The sequence below is a fragment of the Pogona vitticeps genome, chromosome 2 (genome assembly GCF_051106095.1).
Source record: "Pogona vitticeps strain Pit_001003342236 chromosome 2, PviZW2.1, whole genome shotgun sequence".
Classification (NCBI taxonomy): Eukaryota; Metazoa; Chordata; class Lepidosauria; order Squamata; family Agamidae; genus Pogona; species Pogona vitticeps.
This window is the reverse complement of record NC_135784.1, coordinates 95,800,312-95,820,251: the sequence shown is the minus strand read 5'-3', so window position 1 is coordinate 95,820,251 and position 19,940 is coordinate 95,800,312. Positions and strand designations below refer to the sequence as shown.

General features: G+C 41.4%; 1 protein-coding gene and 1 long non-coding RNA gene across 5 annotated transcripts in view; one reads left to right on the top strand and one right to left on the bottom strand.

Annotated features, from left to right (window-relative positions):
* Positions 1-397: 397 nt before the first annotated feature.
* The window catches only part of FLT4 (fms related receptor tyrosine kinase 4), a 133,520-nt gene continuing 113,977 nt past the window's right edge, over positions 398-19,940 (bottom strand). For 2 of the 3 annotated variants that reach the window (XM_078385649.1, XM_078385650.1), the window contains exons 23-30: positions 19,537-19,659; positions 18,391-18,502; positions 15,383-15,482; positions 11,749-11,854; positions 9,517-9,656; positions 8,803-8,923; positions 5,782-5,866; positions 398-3,084 (exon numbers count right to left, since the gene is read on the bottom strand). In XM_078385649.1, the coding sequence (XP_078241775.1) occupies positions 2,864-3,084; positions 5,782-5,866; positions 8,803-8,923; positions 9,517-9,656; positions 11,749-11,854; positions 15,383-15,482; positions 18,391-18,502; positions 19,537-19,659 (1,008 nt within the window). In that variant the 3' untranslated portion in view covers positions 398-2,863. Of the gene's footprint in view, positions 3,085-5,780; positions 5,867-8,802; positions 8,924-9,516; positions 9,657-11,748; positions 11,855-15,382; positions 15,483-18,390; positions 18,503-19,536; positions 19,660-19,940 lie in introns of all 3 variants that reach the window. The other variant, XM_072990071.2, reaches the window with a different exon arrangement.
* Positions 3,734-6,765, top strand: LOC110073489 (uncharacterized). Of its 2 annotated transcripts, none has more exons than XR_013541855.1 (2): positions 3,734-3,849; positions 6,702-6,765. It is a non-coding gene; the product is annotated as an uncharacterized LOC110073489 (long non-coding RNA). The 2 variants fall into 2 exon arrangements; XR_012083676.2 differs by lacking the exon at positions 6,702-6,765 and adding an exon at positions 5,833-5,980 and having other exon boundaries at positions 3,781-3,849.

Genomic DNA, 19,940 nt, shown 5'->3' with positions numbered 1-19,940 from the left:
ACCTTTACCTAACTGCAAAGCAATTGTGTCCTCTAGTTTGCCCAGAAAGGCTAGATTACAGGAAATCTGCACTCTCTGTGTGCGCGTGTATTCACATGCATATGCACGTGAGCATTTCTATTGCAAGTGAAATTTTATTTGGTTGTTTCTGGCTTATCTTTGAAAGTGGTCTGTTTAGTCACTGTTCTTTGCTGTTTTGATTGGTAAAACACAGCTGACAGGAAAGAGGAAGGAAATCTATATAGAATTGTGGTTTCTATTCAGATCATTTACATATCATAATGAGTCCCCTCTTTTTTGATAGATAAGTATTAATTTAAAATATAGATTTAGATGTACAGAAGTAAGAAAATGTCACACCTGTAAACTTATATGGATAAGAAATGTAATCAGAAGGGATAAGACATTGACTGTATTTGCACAAGGTATAACACAATGTAAAAAAAGAGGCAAGAACAATGAAAGGTACAAACATGTAAATGCATAAAGCCCTCTTATGGAGGGAAAAATATAATCTGGAAAAAAATATATGCCCAATATGAAAAATAAAATAAAACAAATCAAAATAATCAGTTCTATAAACAGAAGCCTGGCCTGCAAGCAGAAATCCTTTGATGTGGAGACACCCTTAAGAGAAGGAGCTTCTGGCACAAGAGGAGGATCCTAAAGGAGAGTTGGCATCCTGACCAACATCCATTTCTTAAAGCTTTTATAGATGCTCCTGTGAGGTTTTTCCATGATAGCATGTTTCAGAATTAGAGCAGAGAGAGAAAGGCTGGTAGGGCATGTCACACACAAGCAGGTTTTGGCTAGCTCTGTCTGTACCCCTCATTTATATAAAACAACAGCAATGGCCCACGAATGCAATGGTAAACAAGTAAAAAGAACTAGACTGTTAATAATAAAAGCTGTTTCGGGGCAGGGGGCGGAGGAGCAAATCTGTGCATATGTTCTGAAATATTCCAGAAATATTCCTCAAATTCCCAATTCAGCATAAATAATGCCAATGTTAGATTTATCTGCACATATTAACTTTGGAATATTTATCTGGAGTGCAAAATTTTAGATTTATCATCAGGGATGAGACATGATATGCCAAGAAATGCAACTGTGTAGGGACTGAAACGTAAAGTGAGATTTCAGTGGAATGTTATAGGCTGGGGCTGAGTTCAGACACCAATCAGAATTTCATCAGATTCTTTTTCAAGGTCATCAGGTTTCTGTCTGATGTTATAAGGGCAAGAGGTGTATTTCTTTGGTAAATTATAATAGTGATATATTTTGTTCTGGAGGATAAAATTCCATGCTTTGCAATGGAATAAAAATGATGAATAATGATTCCCTTAACAGTGACTGCCAAAATTTACAATGGAAGCAGAAGAATTGTCTGTATTAGCTCCATGCTATGCAAACAACCTGTTTGCTTGGGCTGTCTCAGATTTCTGCATAAAAGAGAATGGCTGAAATCCAGTAATAAGTTGCAACAAGAGTAAGCCCATTGAATCAGCAGTGATATGGTGAGTAAACTCCTCTACAAGTTCTATTGAGTCCATTGTATTGTAGCTGTGACTCACTACCAGATTTTAGCCAATGTGTTAGCAAAGCCCTAACTGTCAGATCCCTTGAAAAGCACAGAGTTTATATAGACCACCATATAATATTTTTCAGGGTGAAAAAGCATTTTAGTCTGGGCACATAAATATGTTTTATATTTGGGATTCTCCTTCCCCGTTTTCCGCTTTAGAATTTACGTACTCTTTTTTTACTTCTCAGTACAGAGTAAAGGAATCCAGTTCCTTGCAGGCCATGAAGTCAGTACAGATGTGAGAACACAGTGATAATGGCAACACCAATACCTCTGAAGGCGTATTTTGTTTGCCCAGGGTCTGCTGCAGGCTGCATCGCCACCTTACTAAAATCCAGCAGCAACAGGGGAAAAAAATTAAAACAAGCATTTTGCTCATTTTAATGGCACTGTAGAGGTTTGCAGATAACATGGGACAGCAAATCAAGGCCAGTTTGTAAGATGGCTTTCCCCATTTCCTGCTGAATTTTTTGGCAAACTGTTAAAAGCCATTGGATGCAAGTAAAATGGTTGCTTTAAAGGCCCCCTAAAGAGTGGCAGCCCAAGTGTGGTTTTGGGGGATGCTCTGGGGGCTCTTAGAGAGATTGGCCATACGGCCAACGGACTACAACCAAAGGGGTAAAAGCCTTGCTTCTGTCTTGACTTCTAACATAAGTGAAGCATGGAAGACTGTACAGTTCAAGAATTAGAGATAGGTAATACTCGATACAGAGCTGCTGGAAATGCCTGTGTCAGGACTATCTACGTCTAGCAATACGGCTGCTCTTCTGTTGCTCAAATTCATGCCTCTAGTTCTCCCCCTCCCTTCTGCTAGCAGAATTACTTTAAAACAAGAGGAGAAACAAACAAAGCTGCATATCAGGAAGAAACCCAGCTAAGACACATCTATTTTTATCTGACCTGAAATAAAGCTTATTATGGCAAACTATTTGAATGGAGGCTAAACAGTGTGTGAAGGCTGCAGCTCTCAGCACAATCCCATCTGGTGGCAGAACAGTTTTGTTTCACCTAGAGAGCTGCGTTTAAGACCTAATTAAAAAAAATAAACGAGCATCAGATCAAGGATTTGTGATCATCTCAAGTGCAAGAGTCATGTCCCTTTTCGAAAGCTTGGCTCCTCTCTTCACATCCAAGGAGTTCTCCATCTGTTTCTTTGCCCCTCCATGCTGCGCCTTCTTCTAGGAGGAATGGGGAAAGGCTCCATGGAACAGATGCTATGCCATGCCAAGGGAGAAGGGTGTATCTCTTGGCATGGCGTCTCCACCATCTGTTCGCCCCTCAGTACTGGTCTGAAAAGAACGAAGCGTGAAGGAGGGACGGGCTCGGGCCCTCAGTGGGTGGAGTGCAGCTGCCTTCCTCTGACTGTTCTGACAGTTCCCCATATTCACTGTTGTAAAAAGTCTGGCCACGGAGCTGGGAATGATAGGATGGCCGACATCGGCCCCTCAGATCCGACTGATCCACTGCCGAGTCTTCATTTCGACTGGATCCTTTACTGCAGTTGGAGCAAGAGGGAAATGGGAAATCAGTTCTGACCAAGAAAGCAACTTCTAGAAATAGCTTCTAAGCCGCATAAAAAGCAACAAAAGTGCAAGCCATTTAGATTGAACACTGGTTCTTAACCTTGGGTTACTCAGATGTTTTTGTACTGCAACTCCCAGAAGCCTTCACCACCAACTGTGCTGGCTGAGGTTTCTGGGAGTTGCAGTTCAAAAACTTCCGAGTAACCCAAGGTTAAGAACCACTGATTTAGAAGATTGCCAGGCCTGTTATGGTTTGGGGGTGGGAAGCCTTAAACTGTAGCCGGGTAGGCAACTTTCAGAGGTCTAGGGGCTGTACAAACACACTTTCTCTGGACTCCAGTGACCACAAGGCCTCGCTGGGATTTTGAACAAACAAATAAAAGGCTTCTAATTAGGCAACTCTGAGTGTCTGCATCTGAGGTTGGGAAATTAAAACTTATTTTCAAGCTGACAGAAGTGGTCAGAGGTGGCAAACAGGATCCAGAGGCGGGTGTGGGTAGTTTTAATATTCACTTTCTCAGTCTTCTAGCCTAAGGAGCACCTCAATATTTCACATTGTCTCCTATGTATTTTAAAACCTAAATACATCTGGTGGGGGAAGGAATATAGACATTTGGGCTGAAGTGTCCAGATGACACTTAGCTCTACCTTTTATTTCTGTTCACTTATTCCAGGGAGAATTCTTGAACCAATATCTGGATGAAAGTGAAGAAACCAAGCTCTAACACAGACAAGATGCAGGTACTGTGAGTAAGGTTATTATTGTGGATGAAATTTTAGAATTAGTGTTAGATAATGTCCTTTGCAACTCCTTTTGTCTGCATGATACCATCTGTAAGTTTAACAAACTGACAAAATGAAACTAAACTTTAAACATTTTTCTTGCTGTTCTAGTTTACAGCTGCAGATATCAGGGGTAGAAGGTATTTACATAACAACATGGAGCAGAATCAGCAGACTGTGCCTAACTTTGATTTAATGGTATGTGTTTGTGTAGGAGTAGAAACCTTTTAACCATATCATTTCACAGACTAATCGGTTTCAATTTATGGTGCCATGCCTTTTTCAATGTACCTTCTGGGCACAGGATTAAACGGTACTCCTTTGTCAAATAATACATAAGGATGTCTTCAGGCCAATCTAGATGATAAATGATCCAGAATATCTTTACAGCACTGCATGTTATCAACTCTGTACTTGCACTAATAGGTACAATATCCTGCCTTCATGCAGTTTCTACATGGACTGAGGGGAGGTGGGAATGGGGAACAACAGCTGTAGCACAGGGCCAGTGAGGGCATTCAGCTTCCTTTAAGTTCATTTCATACTTCGTCTTCCTCTTTTCCCAGTATTGTTGTCTTTTCCCGAGAATCTTGCATTTTCATGATGTGCCCAAAGTAGGACAGCCTCAGTTTCAACATGTTTGCTTCTAGTTCAGGCTTGATTTGATATTATACGTATTGTGTTCTTCTACCTACTTCAAGAACGTGTGATCTTGGAACTATTTGTTGGTCCTTCTGACAGTTCAGAGTATCCTCAAAGCTCTCCTCCAGCATCACATTTCAAACAAATCATTTTTTTCCTGTTAGCTTGATAAGGGAGATTATATACAGTACTACTATATTGGGGAGGGGAAACACTGATCACTGAGTACCTCTTCTTTCATACTTTCATATATATGTACAAAATACAGTATACCGTATTTTTCCGTTTACAAGACAATCCAAAGACAACCCCCCCCCCTTTTCTAACACCCAAATTAGAAAATTTGAGGGCAGCGTGCGCACGCCCCTTTGATCCTCCCGGCCTTTCCCAGCTGCCTTTCCTGCTTTCTAAGCCCTGCAGAGCTTAGGAAATGGGCTGCTTCAGAATCAAAGGGGTGCAAGTGTGCTGCCCTTTCATGGCTGCTTTACTCTGTAGCTTTGCAAACGGCAGGAAAAGTGGCTGCCTGCCCTGTATAAAACAACCCTCAATTTTTGGTCCAATTATTTAAGTAAAAAGTCTCATCTTGTACACAGAAAAATAGGGTACATACTATGGGAAAGATAATATTACTGGTTATTGCCACTTCATAATTTAGTTTTCTAGGAAAACAGGAGTTAGAAAGAGGATGCTCAGGCTTTAAAGAGGTAACAATGTACAATAATGGCATGAACCAGCCAAAATTAAGCATCTTCTTTCAAATCAAAAGTAAGATGAATTCTCATTTCTGAAATTAGTAGAACTTTATTTAACTTTATCCTCTAACAATAAAAATCCAGAAAATCTTATGCTGTAGATTAGAAAAAGCATCACTCATGTCACATCCACTGGGGAACATGCTTTTGCACAGAAAATGTCTACTTGAGAAAAACCTGCATTTGTTGCCTGATTGGCTGGAAAGTCCTTTAATTTGTGGAATTATGTCACTGGGCAAGGAGCTTCCTCTTTGTATTGCCCTTGCACCAGCATCACTCAAAAGCCATTAAATCTAATCCACCTGGTTTGTTTCAAATGCCTTCAGGAATGCTGCCGCCAGCAGCAGGTTACAGCAGGATGGATGTACTTGCATTTCTGTGCTCCCAGCTCATTTACAGGAGGCTGCAGTGAGATCTGCTGCAAAGACAATGGCTGGGGGATTGTTTTGTAATTGGAAACCCTGTGAGACGCAGATCAGAAAGATATGGAAGTACCTGAAGGCACCTTCTTTTCTGTGTCTATTTTCTATTCTCTCAAACTCTTCAGATGCCAGAACCATCCCACTGTCTGTCTGATTGTCCTGCACAGAAAGAGAAGCAAGAAGTATTGGCAGTGCCTGAGGATTGGGGAGAAATTCATTTGGATCACATTTTAATAAAGGAAACTAAATCTGCACGTCCTGAATGAATACACACATCCAGTTTTCTCACTTCTCCAATTTTTTTCCTGATGTAGCTATCTCATCAAGAACTGTGTACAAAAATGCATACGTTAGGGGAAATTGCTTAAAAAAAGTAATATGTTTTTGCAAAATGTACAGTATATAATGGGGGAAAGTAAACACAGGGTTTTAAAAATCCTTGCAAACTGATATAGAAGTGGGATGCAGTAAACATAGTACTTGGGGAAAAAATGAATTTTATAGAAAGGCAAAAGAAATTCATGTACCAAGACAAGTATTAGCCTTGTTATGTACACATTTTGAAACTATTTCATCAGGAAGCATCCCTTTGATGAACATAAGGCAGTGCTGCAGATGAAAACATCTGAGGTGCTGCTGGGTTCCTTCCTTCTGCTGGCAACGACAGTGCATCAGAAGCATCAACCCCATGTGCCAACTTCCCCATTTAAATTGTACTTCCTACCAGGATGCTGGTATGACTTTCCTTCAAACGCCATCCTCTCTAGTACAATTGCTGCAGCAGTAGTGGCATGAGGGAAACTGAGTGGTTCGGACTATTGCCCGTGTGTTCATGGAAGACCTTCAACAGACACATGTAACCCACAGGTTGTGGTTTGCCCATGTGTGGCTTACAATGTTTCTCCACATCTATCTCTCACTATGGAAAGACAGAAGTTTGCTTTTACTTCTCTTTATAGAGGAAGCCCCTTTCATGTACTGTTTTTTGTTGCAGACTATTCTTGACTTTTGACAAAGTGGAAGGAACAGAGAGGAACCAATTAAAGCATCTTTATTAAGGAGGTCTATCTACTGTCATGCTCCATGCAAACAGTCTTGAAGGATTCTGAGCATCTCCCACCCATCCTGTGCCTGAGGATGGAGGTGAACCAACTGCTCCTGCAGAATGACAACCCTCAAGGTGGCAAAAGGCTACATCCCTCGACAGAAGCAGTACAGGTCCAGAATCGGATAAGGAGGAGGAATGTCCTTCTAGGCCACAGAAGTGGTGCAGTACAAAGGAACAGGATTGGCAGACTGGGCTCCAGAGGAAGTCTTGTTTAGTTAAGGGGATGAGGGGAGTGCATCTAGGAAACACCCGTTTTCCTCAGGAACAGTGTTCAAGTGTTAGCAACTGAGTCCTGGATGAGGCCCCATCAGCCAGTAACGTAAGCCTCAGTGCTGGGACAGCAAGCCTGTAAATGCTAGCCCCATGCTTTAAATCTTGCCTGTAAGGTAAAGGTTCCCCTTGACAATTTTTGTCCAGTCGTGTTCGACTCTAGGGGGCGGTGCTCATCCCCGTTTCCAAGCCGTAGAGTCAGCGTTTGTCCGAAGACAGTTTCCGTGGTCACGTGGCCAGCGCGACTTAGATTCGGAATGCTGTTTACCTTCCCACCGAGATGGTACCTATTTATCTACTCGCATTTACATGCTTTCGAACCGCTAGGTTGGCGGGAGCTGGGGCAAAGCGACGGGAGCTCACTCCGTCGTGTGGATTCAATCTTACAACTGCTGGTCTTCTGACCCTGCAGCACACAAAGGCTTCTGCGGTTTAGCCGGCAGCGCCACCACGTCCCTAAATCTTGCCTGTACTTTTTGCTTTTTATGGTTTATCGACAAGTGCCTGATTCTAGGCTGTGTTTAATTTCATCTTATAGAATATTTCTGTCTGTCTCTGCTGTTCTGAGATCAGTTAGTTCCTGGGCTTGACTTTGGCCTTATATCTCCTGCCCCAGTTCACCTAATCCACTCACAGGGGTCTCTTTGTCTGACTCCTGCTTTGCCTTCTGCCTCTTCTTCTTGGCTCCTCTTGGCTGGTTGTCTATCTGCTGTGTAAGCTTTGACAGGCACTGGCTGCTAAAGACCATGTCCCTACATGGAAACAAGGCACCTTCCAATGATAAGAATAATTCTCATATCAACCTGCCACATATACAGGCAACTTGTCCTGTTATCTGGAATTATTGGTATTGACACACACTGTTGATGTATTTTATATCAGGTACACTCCAAATCAGTGCTGACTGTGGTATCCCTGCAATCCGATGCAGATGCCAAGAACCAGAAATATTTAGATTAGTTCCATATTCCTCGAGACATCCAGAAAAATCAAAAGATGGTATCAGGGAAGACAGGTGCACATTTCTGCCTAGAAATATGAAGCCAGCCATCAGCCATGACAAAAACAAAGGTGGCGGCATAGTAGTCCCTTATTCTGTGGGCTGTGGAATTGCCTGGTGTGGTTTTTTGCAAAACCAACCAACCAAAAATCCCTACACATTTCTCATATTGGAGAAAAGCTTTGAAAGCAACAAACCCAGAAGACATTAGTGTCGTCCAGTTTTTACCTGCTTGAATATAACCAATATATTCCATATTTAATAAATTCCCTCCTGTCACATGTCTGCCTCCATATGTGGACTCTATATCACAGTGTTATCAATGTATATGAGTGTGGCAGAAAGTGGAGTTCAGGTATGCATATTTTAATCATCAGGATAAACTTTAGACTACATTGGCCTGCAGGAATGCTTGATAGTTGAGTTCACAAGGGTCCCCCCCCCCAAAAAAGCTCAGAAGTAAAGTTTTAGATGTAATTAACATTAAAGTAGTTACTTTTGCAATAAAAAGAGCAATGTATATATTCTTAAGAAAAAGTTTTAGAAATAACTTTAAAATTGTTACTTTTTAAGCGTTATTTTTCATATGCCTCAATTGGCTTCTCCTGTTCAAATCACAAGTAATGATTTAACATTAACACATTGAATTAACAGGTTCTTTCCATTTTTTAAAAAAAAACCTTTCTTCTAATTGCTCTATCATCTTAATTTACTCACCGGATGTGTTTTATACATGGTTTGGGTCATAGGAAATTCTTCAAAAGTCTTTATTCTTGATGGACACCTTATCTGATTCCCGCCAGTCAAACAACCAGGAAAAGACACACAGTTGTAATATCTGGGAGATAAAATAAAAGTAACTAGTAAATTTATATACATATATAGGTATGTATACACACACACACACACACACACACACACACTTTATTATTTATTTATTTATTTATTTATTTATTTGTTTATTTATTTATTTATTTATTTATACATACATACATACATACATACATACATACATACATACATACATACATACATACATACATACATACATACATACATACATACATACATACCCTGCCTATCTGGTCAAACGACCACTCTAGGCGGCTTCCAGACAAGTAAAATGTAATAACATATACATATAACAAAAATAAAAATATACAGAAACATTAAGTAATAGACATTAAACTATAAACATGAACAATAAAGAATAAACAATAAGCAAATTCTTCAAGATGGCAAAGATAACAAAGAATAGATAAAGAGAAAAAGATTAGACGTTGTTTGGAGGGAACTCTTCATTATATGATACATTTGATGTTTGGAAGAATATATATGGCTCTTCCAAAAAGCATCCTTCAAAAATTGACTGGCTCTATGACAGCCTCTTTCTTCTTTCCTGTTTTCCAGAAATCATCAGTAATGTCTTACCTTGCTGCTATGTTGTGACAGTGTATCCTCATGTCAAATTCCTCTTCATCAGAGTTCTGCTGGATAGAGGAAGCAACCTGGGAGAAGCCATCATCTTCTGAGCTTTGAGAGTCATTCAGTGGGATGTAATCCTTCCCCTCCTGATGGGGAGAGAAATAATTGTTATGAGAAAGAAGAATAAGAGGGCTTTACAAGTAGGGAACAGCAACAATGGGTGTGACTATAAATTTTCTATGTTCCCTTTTCTCCGGAGGGGATGGGGGAGACAGTAAAACAAAATGACTATCTTAACCTGCTACTTTTCCTTTGCCAGAACCAGAAGGTCCAGGTATTCTATTTTTTGTAGATTTTAACATGTACGTTATATGTGGTTGTGCAGAAAAACACCTGCAAGAAGTAACATGTAAATGAATTTCACCAGGAAGGCAAGTAAATCCTATTCTCTTAGAAAGTGACACAACAACTTAACATTCCCACCACCTAATTAGCTCAGGAAAGATATGAAAGGCAACCCCTCCCTGCAGTGGTGGGATTCAAATAAATTAACAACAGGTTCTATGTCCTAATGACCATACAATGAATGAATGAATGAATGAATGAATGAATGAATGAATGAATGAATGAATGAATGAATGAATGAATGCAGTGGGATCTGATGAGGGTTTCTTCCACAGTGGTCTCCCTACTGCCTATCATCACAACTACGTCTCGCATGATTAAGACATCTGGATAAGTGTATCAGTTTGGGCATACCGCTGCTGTTACACTCACTGTGGGCATGTGCCAAAAAATCACACACAAACAAACACACACCTCAACTGTGGGTGCTTATGACCAAGTTTGACAGAGAACTGACACATCTCTCCTTCCATTTACCTCCTATTTCGCCCTATAGCTCACCTGTAAAAATTGCTTCCCTCCCATTTCCTGCTCCTGAAATGACTGATATCCCTGTTTGTTGCTACCTGGAGGCCACCTTTGCACACCTGTTGTGGAGTTATTCTCCCCCCCTCTCCCTTCTGGCTTGGAAGGTATGGTCTCTTTTCAGTCTGTCACCACTCCACCTCAACCCCACCACCTCAATCGGTCCTTCAGTTACTGACTCCTCTGAGGTCTCCTCCTCCACCATCTTTCCCCTCCACCCCGCGCCCACCGCTTCTCCTTGCCATTCACTTTGAGGGGTGTTGGTGTTGGTGGCGGCACTGGTGGTGATGATGGTTTCCCTCAGAGCCCTGGCGGGCTCCCCCTCCCCCACTCATGCCTTGTCAATCATCCTCCCCCTCTGCCTCTAGGCCACAGGTTTTCCTCCAGTGATGTCAAGGACTCATCCTCCCCCCCCTTACCCCAGTGATGCCTCTGCTCTTTCCAGGGCTTTATCTCTCTCACCCACACCTCACCTCCAACGGCTCAGTGTGGCATGGGAAGGGAGGCAGCTAACTGCACCCCCTCCCCCCGCTCGTCGCTGGTCACCTGGCCCCTCCTCCTTCATTCATCTCAGGCCAGCAAAAGGTTCTACAAACCAATAGTACATTTAGGAATCGGTTCTATAGAACTGGTGCGAACTGGCTGAATCCCACCTCTGCCTCCCTGTCCTTCATTCCATTAATTGCTTGCAAGCTAGATTTACTCTATGTCATCTGGGCCTCCAGATGTTCTTGGACTACAACTCCCAGAAGCCTTCACCACCACCTCTGCTCTATGTCGTTTCATATAACACACTCTGTGTACTATTTGGGTTTCAGAATATACAGAACATTTATTATTTATTTAAAATATTTTTATCCCACCTTTCTACTTAAAAAAATAATAAGCAAGGACATATATTTTATTAGGACAAATGCTCATTTTTCAAGCTTTGGGGCACTGTTCTTCAAGCACTATGACAGATGAGCTAAGACAAAATGGGAGGGGAATACAGAAAGAAAATAGCTTTATATAAGTCAATACTATTTGGCCCGGTACAGGAAGATTTTCCTTTTGATGCTGAAGAAGAAGAAGATCTTGACAGGACTCAAGGCTTAAAGAAAGAATGAAGCAAATTTTCTGATATGAGCTGATACAAACCAGTATACTCCAGTGACATGAGCAGACCTGTGTCTGACTGTACAGCAGAAACACTAGACAACTGCAGATCCAAACAACTCAACTCAACAATTCAACAAATAAATAATTTTCCAGACAAGGATGCTATCACAGTTGGCTGCCATATTGTGATACTAAACAGAAACTTACATGCTGGACATTTTCCTGGAGAAGATCTCCAAGGATTTCCACCAAGTCAGAAAATGTTGGTCTCTCTTTGGGATCACCATGCCAACAACTCAGCATTATACGGTAACTGCAAAAACAACAACACAAGCTTTGCACAAAGCTTATCAACTTCCTCATCCCATGTCAATCACATGCAGAGCTGCTGAGACAAAAATTGCACCCCTCTGCAAAGGAAAAAACCCAGCCTTCAATTGCATGCTGTATTTGAGAAGTACAGGTTGCTTACCTGTAACTGTGGTTTTCTGAGTGGTCATCTGTGAATTCACACAATTGCACGTGTGTGTGAACCCAATCAGAACGTTCCAGAATTGCACTGAAGAAGCTAAAAGCTTTTCTCCACCCCCATTACAATAAGTTGTAATGACACCTCTGGCTTCTCAGTCCCCCTCTATCCGTCACCCAAAAGACAAGAAAGAAGGCATGGGAGACAGGGGAGTGGAAGGGAGGGTCGTGTAAATTCACAGATGACCACTTGAAGAACCACAGTTACAGGCAAGCAACCTGTTCTGCTTCTTTGTGGTCTTTGTGAATCAACAATTGGTTGACTTACAAGCTTCAATGTTGGAGGAGAGCTGACATGCTGGAAAGGAAGGCCAGCGTAGCACAGCTTGGTCAAGGGAGGCATCATTTCTTCTTCCTAGGTCCAGTCAATAGTGTATGATGAAACTGGATAATTGGGACTAAGTGGCTGCTTTGAAGATATCTTGGATCTGAACACTTTTAAAGGAGGCTGTTGATGTACTAGTTGATTGGCTCCTGACTGCAAATGGTAAGGGGACCTTTGCCATATAATATGCCAACTTGATCACAGACACCATCTGCTTGGACAAGGATTGCATGGAAACTACTTGGCCTTTTTTTAAGGCTGTGCTAAGAGATGAAAAGTTTGACTAATCTCCTGCTTAATTCTGGAAAGGTAGAAGGCAAGTGATCATTTAATGTCAAGAGTTCTTTCTGATGATGATTGAGGTGAAAGAAAACATTCCAGAACAATGAGTTGATTAGAATGAAAAGTTAATGCAACCTTAGGTGGAAAAACTACATCTAACTACTGTTTCTTTAAAGGAAGAAGAAATCTAAGGATGGAGTTCCAATGGTTGAACATGAGCCTGAACGCAGTCTGTGAACTGCAAAAACCTTTTCCATTTGTAAGCATAGGAATGCTTAGTGGATGGTTTTCTGGAGGGTTTTACAATCACCTCTAAGAAAAATAAATCCGCCATGCTGTCAGTTTTAACTTGTCTATGTCCAGGTGTTGAGCTCAACACTTGTGAAGTTTTCTACATTGGGAGTATAAAACTGTCAGATGACATCAGCCACAGAGTTGTGACCCAGGGTTGCAGAGGCCACCACAGGGTTAGAAGAATCACATCAGTCTCGTCCCAAGTTATCTTCACAATGACCTGATGAATGAGTGAAAACGGGAAATAAATACAGCAGACTCCCATTTAACATCTTGGTAAATGCCAAGATTCACTATGGAGTGAATTCTTTTTCCAGTTGTGGAGCAACAACAATGGCATTTTCAATTGATCCCTGAAGTGAACATGTTTGTGTGAGGCATTCCCTACCTGTGAGTTATCATGTTGAAAACTTCTGGAGCTTGGTCTCATTCATGAGACTAAGACCTTTTTTTGCTTAGATAGTCTTCTTCCTGATTGTCTTATCCTGCTGTGTGGATTGCTACAGGATACATATGTCTGCATATGAACCAATCCTACAGGAGACATGCAAGATGGAGAAAAGCTATTGAATAAATCTCTGCCCCCCCCCAACTTGTTTATGTAAAAGAGGGCAGAGCCTCTCACCAGGAGCTCAAAAGCTTTTTCAAGGCTTTGAAAATGGCTAGGTGTTTGAGATAATTGAAGTGATTCTTCTCTTGAGGAGACCACTTTGCATGAATGGAAGTATTTTGCACAGGGCTCTCCAGTCTAAATTGCTGACATCTATGGTGAGTAGAATCTACATTTGCAGCTGTTTGAATGGAATTCCCATAGATAGATAAGTCCCAGAACATTTACAACAAGATGTGGTGGTACAAAAGGACAACTGATCACTTCCTCTGTTGTGAGAATTAATGTCAATATCCTTTAGTGTGGCAGAAAAGCTTTCACCACCACTGGATTTAAAATAGTGCCTATTTATTTTATTTCTCTGGTGGGAACCAGGGAAGACTTTTGCAAGTTCACATGGAGAGTGGATCAGGCAACAGACTGAGTATAAAGGTGATGTTTCTTTCCAAAGTGACACATGACACTAGGAGCCAGTTGTCTGTACGTATAGGGGAAGATGGCATTTCCCCTGACTCTGAGATATGTGGAGTCTCACATTTTGTTAAAACACATGGGGCTATAGACAGATCAAAGGGAAGGGCATTAAATTTGAAATTTCATTTCCTAAAAGGAACCAAAGAAAATGATGGGGATCTTGTTGGATGGTTATATGAAAATAAGCATCCTTCGAACCCACTACAGCTAACCAGTTTTGTTTTCTTAGCAAATGAAGGATCAAAGAAAGGATCCCCATATGGAATGTCTTTGCTACTATGTACTTGCTGACTGCACAAAGATCAAAAATAGGATGCAGCCATCTGTCCCTTTTGAAGACTGTGAAGTACCTTGAATAAAAATCATCCTGAATTCTTGCTAATGGGACCAGATTAATAACATCCTATTGTAGCAAAGTTAATGTCTTCTCTTGCAAAACCTGAAATGGTCTTGTTCTGTCATTTCTGCCAGTGGGTGCAATTTCAGCAAACTCTATAGCATAGCTCTGGGAGATAAGAGAGATAATAGAGAGAACCCAAGAATTATTTGTAACTTTGCACTAATTTATGATAAATTGTGTAAGATTTCCATTGTTGGAGAAAGAAAAATGGTACTGTGAAATTGTAGTTGGGTGGCCTCAGTTACAGGTGAGTCAAAAACACGATTCCATTTCCCTGTCTGATTTCTTTGAGGTAGATATAGATTTGGCCTTGTTATACTTTGATACATAATGGTAAGATTGAGGAGTAGAACTGTTTGATATCCTAGACTGTTCCTAATGTCCCCAAGATGGCCTAGATTGTCTTTGGTTTTATTGGTAATTTTGAGTAGAGACATGCACTTTACCATTATCTTATAAAGGAGGATAAATAATGAAAAACTGGGAAAACTAAAGGAGAAAAGGAAAGTACCAGAAAGAAAGGTTAAGTAAAAAGGAGCAGGTAAAAATTTATGGTCCAGAACACTCTCTCTGAGCTGTTGTTCGTATGGTGAGAGACTGAGGAGAAGCTGTAAAAGCATGTGCACAGCATAATGGGGTGGAGAAAAGCTTTTAGCTTTGACTGTGTGATCCTGGAACATTCTGATCTGGCTTTCATGCATGCTCAAAACCTACTTGTGTGATTCACAGAGACCACAAAGAAGAATCAGCAGAGTCACTAGAGAAGGAGATGAGAAAATTTTGACTAGATGCTATCTCATGTCTCCTATACACTCTCACGAGAGAGGGAAACAAATTATTAGGGCTTCAGAAATTCTTGTGGATCTGTATTTGACTGTTATTTTAGCATTTTAATCACTTGCAGTGTTTTCAAATACTTTTGACTCACATTTCAGCAGTGGCATATTCTGGAGCTCTCATCCTGGTGCCATCCTTCAGTCTCTGGCAAAATTCCTCATTGATTTGGACTCCAGGGTATGGCGAGGCACCTGAAGAAGATAATACATAAATGGTCAGGCAATGGTGTGTTAGGAATGTGTGTAAACAAAGAAATTGGTGCACTTTCAGGAATACTCCCGTCTGCACTGTTACATAGGAAAGCTCACACTGATGGTTTGTGTGCGTGCATGCATGCATGTGTGTGTGAGTGATCCTATTTCTTGGCCATTATTTTGTATGCAAAAGAACATAAGTTGCTGAAGTAGCCTACTTAGAAAGACCCAGAACTTGGAAGTAACTTGGAAGTAACTTGTTATATTTCTTGCAATAACTGAGGCATATTATAAGTGCCACCAAACAAAAATTCACTCTTTCTGGGATGTAACTAATTGTTTAAGGCCAGAATCCTATTGGTCAGTTACACCAGTGTAAGTGCAGTGCCATAAATTGCAGAGACAGCTTGCCACTGGATAATGAACAGCTGGTTGAGACTGTTGCATAAAGAAGGATACAAGTGATTTGTTAACTAGTGGCAATTTGCTACTGCAGTTAATACCACTGCTCTCATACTGACTTAACTAACCAATGGGCCAAATTCTGACCAAAGTTGTTTTTAGAGTTAGGGAGGGTATAATCTACTAAACAATGGGGAAAGGATAAAACATTGTTCAAATGCTGGTGTGTGTTGTGCCCCATGCTACTGCTTCGGGCTCAACTGCAGGTGCTGAGCTGACAACAAAATGAATGAGAGGAGAGTGTATTCTGCACCACAGGCCAGTGGCTGGTCACATTCTGGGTTTTGTTTGTTTGTTTTTTGTTTTAAGGAAGTAAACAGAAAGAGAGGTTACTTACCTGTAACTCTGGTTCTTCGAGTGGTCATCTGTAAATTAACACGAATGGGTTTAATCTGCGCTTGTACAGAGGTCTTTGGAATATTCTAGAGCTTTATGATACGTTGGTCAAGGACCGCCCCCTAGCCCACATGGTCCGCCCGTTCTGGTGATTACCCCAGTTCGGAAGAATAGCCCACCGCTGCATCAGAGTGATACAGAAGTGACAGAGAGGAGCACAGGCGGGAAGTATGAATTCACAGATGACCACTCAGAGAACCAGAGTTACAGGTAAGTAACCTCTCTTCTTCGTGGTCTCTATAAATGCACACTAATAGGTGATTAACAAGCTGACTTACCGGAGGTGGGATGTCACGGAAGAACAAAAGAAAGTACAGCTCTCCCAAATGCTGCATCCTCTCAGATGATAATGGGTGGCAAATGTAGACAGCATCACCCATGTAGCAGCCTTACAAATGTCTGGGAGTGGTACTCCATGAAGAAAGGCCACAGAGGTAGCCAGAGCTCTAATAGAATGAGCCTTAATACCAACAGGTAGAGGCTGTTTGGCGAGTTGGTACGCCAGTTTTGTAGTTGCAATGTGCCAACGGGATACAGAGACGAAATATGAGAACCTCTGTGAGGGAGGTGTCATTTTGATTTGCATAAGGAAGAAGTCCATGAGACACAGAAAGCAAGTGCACGTCTAACATCGAACGTGTGTAAAGACCGCTCTAGGTCAGTTGTCGGTGACCGAAAAAAGGTAGGTAAAACAATAGGTTGGTAGAAGTAGAAATCTCGCCAAACAACCTTTGATAGAAAGGAGACATCAGGGAAAAGGGTGACCTTGTCCGGGTGAAATTGAAGAAATGGAGGATCAACCCGGAGGGCAGCAAGTTCTGAGGCTCTATGAGCGGAAGTAATGGCAACCAGGAAGAGTGTCTTAAGGGAAAGGAGGTGCTCTGAGACGGTAGAAAGTGGCTCAGATAGAGCACAGGTAAGCCAGTGAAGAACAACAGATAGAGACCATTGTGGGGATGGTGCAGGTGCAGAAGGATGCATATCGGAGACACCCTGAAGGAAGAGTTTTTGTGTGGGATGATGAAAAAGCATAGCAACATTGGAATCTTGAGGTTGATGATCTATTATAGCAGACAGGTAAACCTTGAGAGTAGAAAGGGAGAGTTGCTTGTGAAAGAGATGGGAGATAAACTGAAGGACTGCTTGCAGGGTCATAGGATTGGTTGGAAGATGATGTTGAAGAGCAAACCTTGTGAAGACAGTCCATTTATACGAATAGAGCTTAACAGTGGCAGGCTTTCAAGCGTTAGCTAAGATGGCATCTACCGAGGGTGAATCCTCCACGCAGTGAGAGGGAGAGTGTGAGGGGGACCTTGCTGGAGCATGAGGTGCACCTTTTAAATGGGGGAAGAGGGGCCATAAATGGCGGAGAAGGGGGAAAGCGGTGGTGGTAAGGAATTGTGTCAAAAAGTCTCTTACAGTTTCCCTTGATTATATATTTTTCTCAGATATCAAGTTGAAAGAAGCAATGGCGAATGGAGCTTGACGAGAGGAGAGACCTCAGCGGTGGCAAAAAGGAACTGAGGTAATTACCAGGACAGGCGGACCACGTGGGCTAGAGGGCGGTCCTTGACGAACATATCATAAAGCTCTAGAATATTCTGTAGACCTCTGTGCAAGCGCAGATTAAACCCATTAGTGTGTATTCACAGAGACCACGAAAAAGAACAACCATTTAACTCACTTTTAAAAAACTGGTAGATGAAGAGTTATTTTTTTAAAAAAACTGTAAATATAACAACAACTAACTACTATCTCCAAAATAATAACTTTAATTACTGGTGTTCCAGCAGGTATTCAGTAACCACTTAAATTCAGGCCTTCAAGTTAACTTCTGTGAAGCCACTGCCATGTGCTTTAAGTAAAAGGCTAAATTTCTGGACCAGAATCCAACTGGAGAAAGCCTAAATGTGGAAGGGCAACTATGCATTAGTTTTCCCCATCTTGCAGGCTACTCTTGAGGCATGTGAAGGGGAGCCTGCTAGGCAGGGAAACTGCTTAAGTGACCTTATGTGACCGGTGGAGAGTCCAATCACTTGGTACTCACCTAAAGAGAAGATCTCCCACAAGAGGACCCCAAAGGACCAGACATCACTTTGGGTGGTGTAGACTTTGTCGAAGATGCTTTCTGGAGCCATCCACTTTAGGGGGAGGCGGGCCTATGAGACAGAAATAGATGTGTGTGGTTGTTACAACCAGAAAAAAAGAATCTAATAGCGTCTATAAAAGAAAAGCCGCAGGAAATTTTCCAATCATCCTGTAGTGCCTGACACAGAAAGGCTAAACATTAGATGAGCAAGAAATATCTATTTAGGATCAGCACAGGAAGCTGCAATTTGGCATTATGTGCCTACCTACATACGTGGCCTCATTCAATCACTAACTCAAGGCCGCTATCAGAACTATTTTCACAACAGACAGAAAACTGAAATTTGGCAAAAACATAGTATTAAAAAGCTTAGACTATCAAGGCATATCTAAAAATAGTTTATTGGAATACAGTAGTTTGTTGTTGGAATTACAGCCACTTCCAGTTTAAGACAGATTTTAAGTCAACTTCATGATTTTGGCTTTGTGCAAAGCAGTTTTGAAGAACAGAAACAGAACAAATCTCACAATCATGTGTGCCACGTTATATGTATACCAAGGGTTGCAAAGGAAAATTGTGAGCCAATTCAGGCTTTAACGTCTGTTGTGGGTTGCAACTAAGTGGTGCTAAAAATCAAAGGTCTGAGAAATGCATGATGATTATTTCACATGTGAGGTTAAGTCTGGTAGCTGTATGGCACATGGGGAAATGCTGAAGGGTATTGCATATAAATATTGGGGTAAACTGTTGGCTAGCCAAATGTAGTTGAACTGCAGTTTCTGTAAGTCTCTGTTAGCACAGTAAGTGGTCAAGGATGATAGAAGTTAATAGTTCAAAAACATCTGTAGGGGCACAGGTTCCCCACCCCTCTCCATCTCTCACATCCAACCAAATGTGCATTTTGTGCCAAGGTAGTGCCTCAAATAAGACCTCTTAAATGTTTTATTTCTCCCTTTAATTTCTGTATCTACACTGAAAATGGACTACAAACATTCCCTCTGCATTGTAATGACTAGTCCCCAAAAATAAATGATACTGAGGCCAGTGGCTGTTCACAGACTTTGAAAACCCATTCCAGTTCACCTCAGCCATCCCAGAACTCACACTGCCCTTCCTGACATAGTCAGGGTCCTTGTAGATATCTCGGGCCAGGCCAAAGTCACAAATCTTCACCACATTGTTTTCTGACAGTAAGATGTTGCGAGCTGCCAAGTCTCTGTGGATGCACTAAAGGAAAATGAGACAAGAGTGGTGGAGGAGGGGAAGAGATTTTTTTTAAAAAAAGTAATCAAAATTGATTACAGCATAGAAAGGACAGAAAAAGCTTAGAAGTTTCTTTCAGGCCCTTTTCTCTCAAAGAAAGTAACTGAAGGTAGACCTTGAATACATATTTCCTGTAGAACAGTGGTTCCCAAACTTGGGTCCCCAGATGTTCTTGGACTACAACTCCCAGAAATCCTGGCCAGCACAACGGGTGATGAAGGCTTCTACGTGTTTTAGGCCAAGAA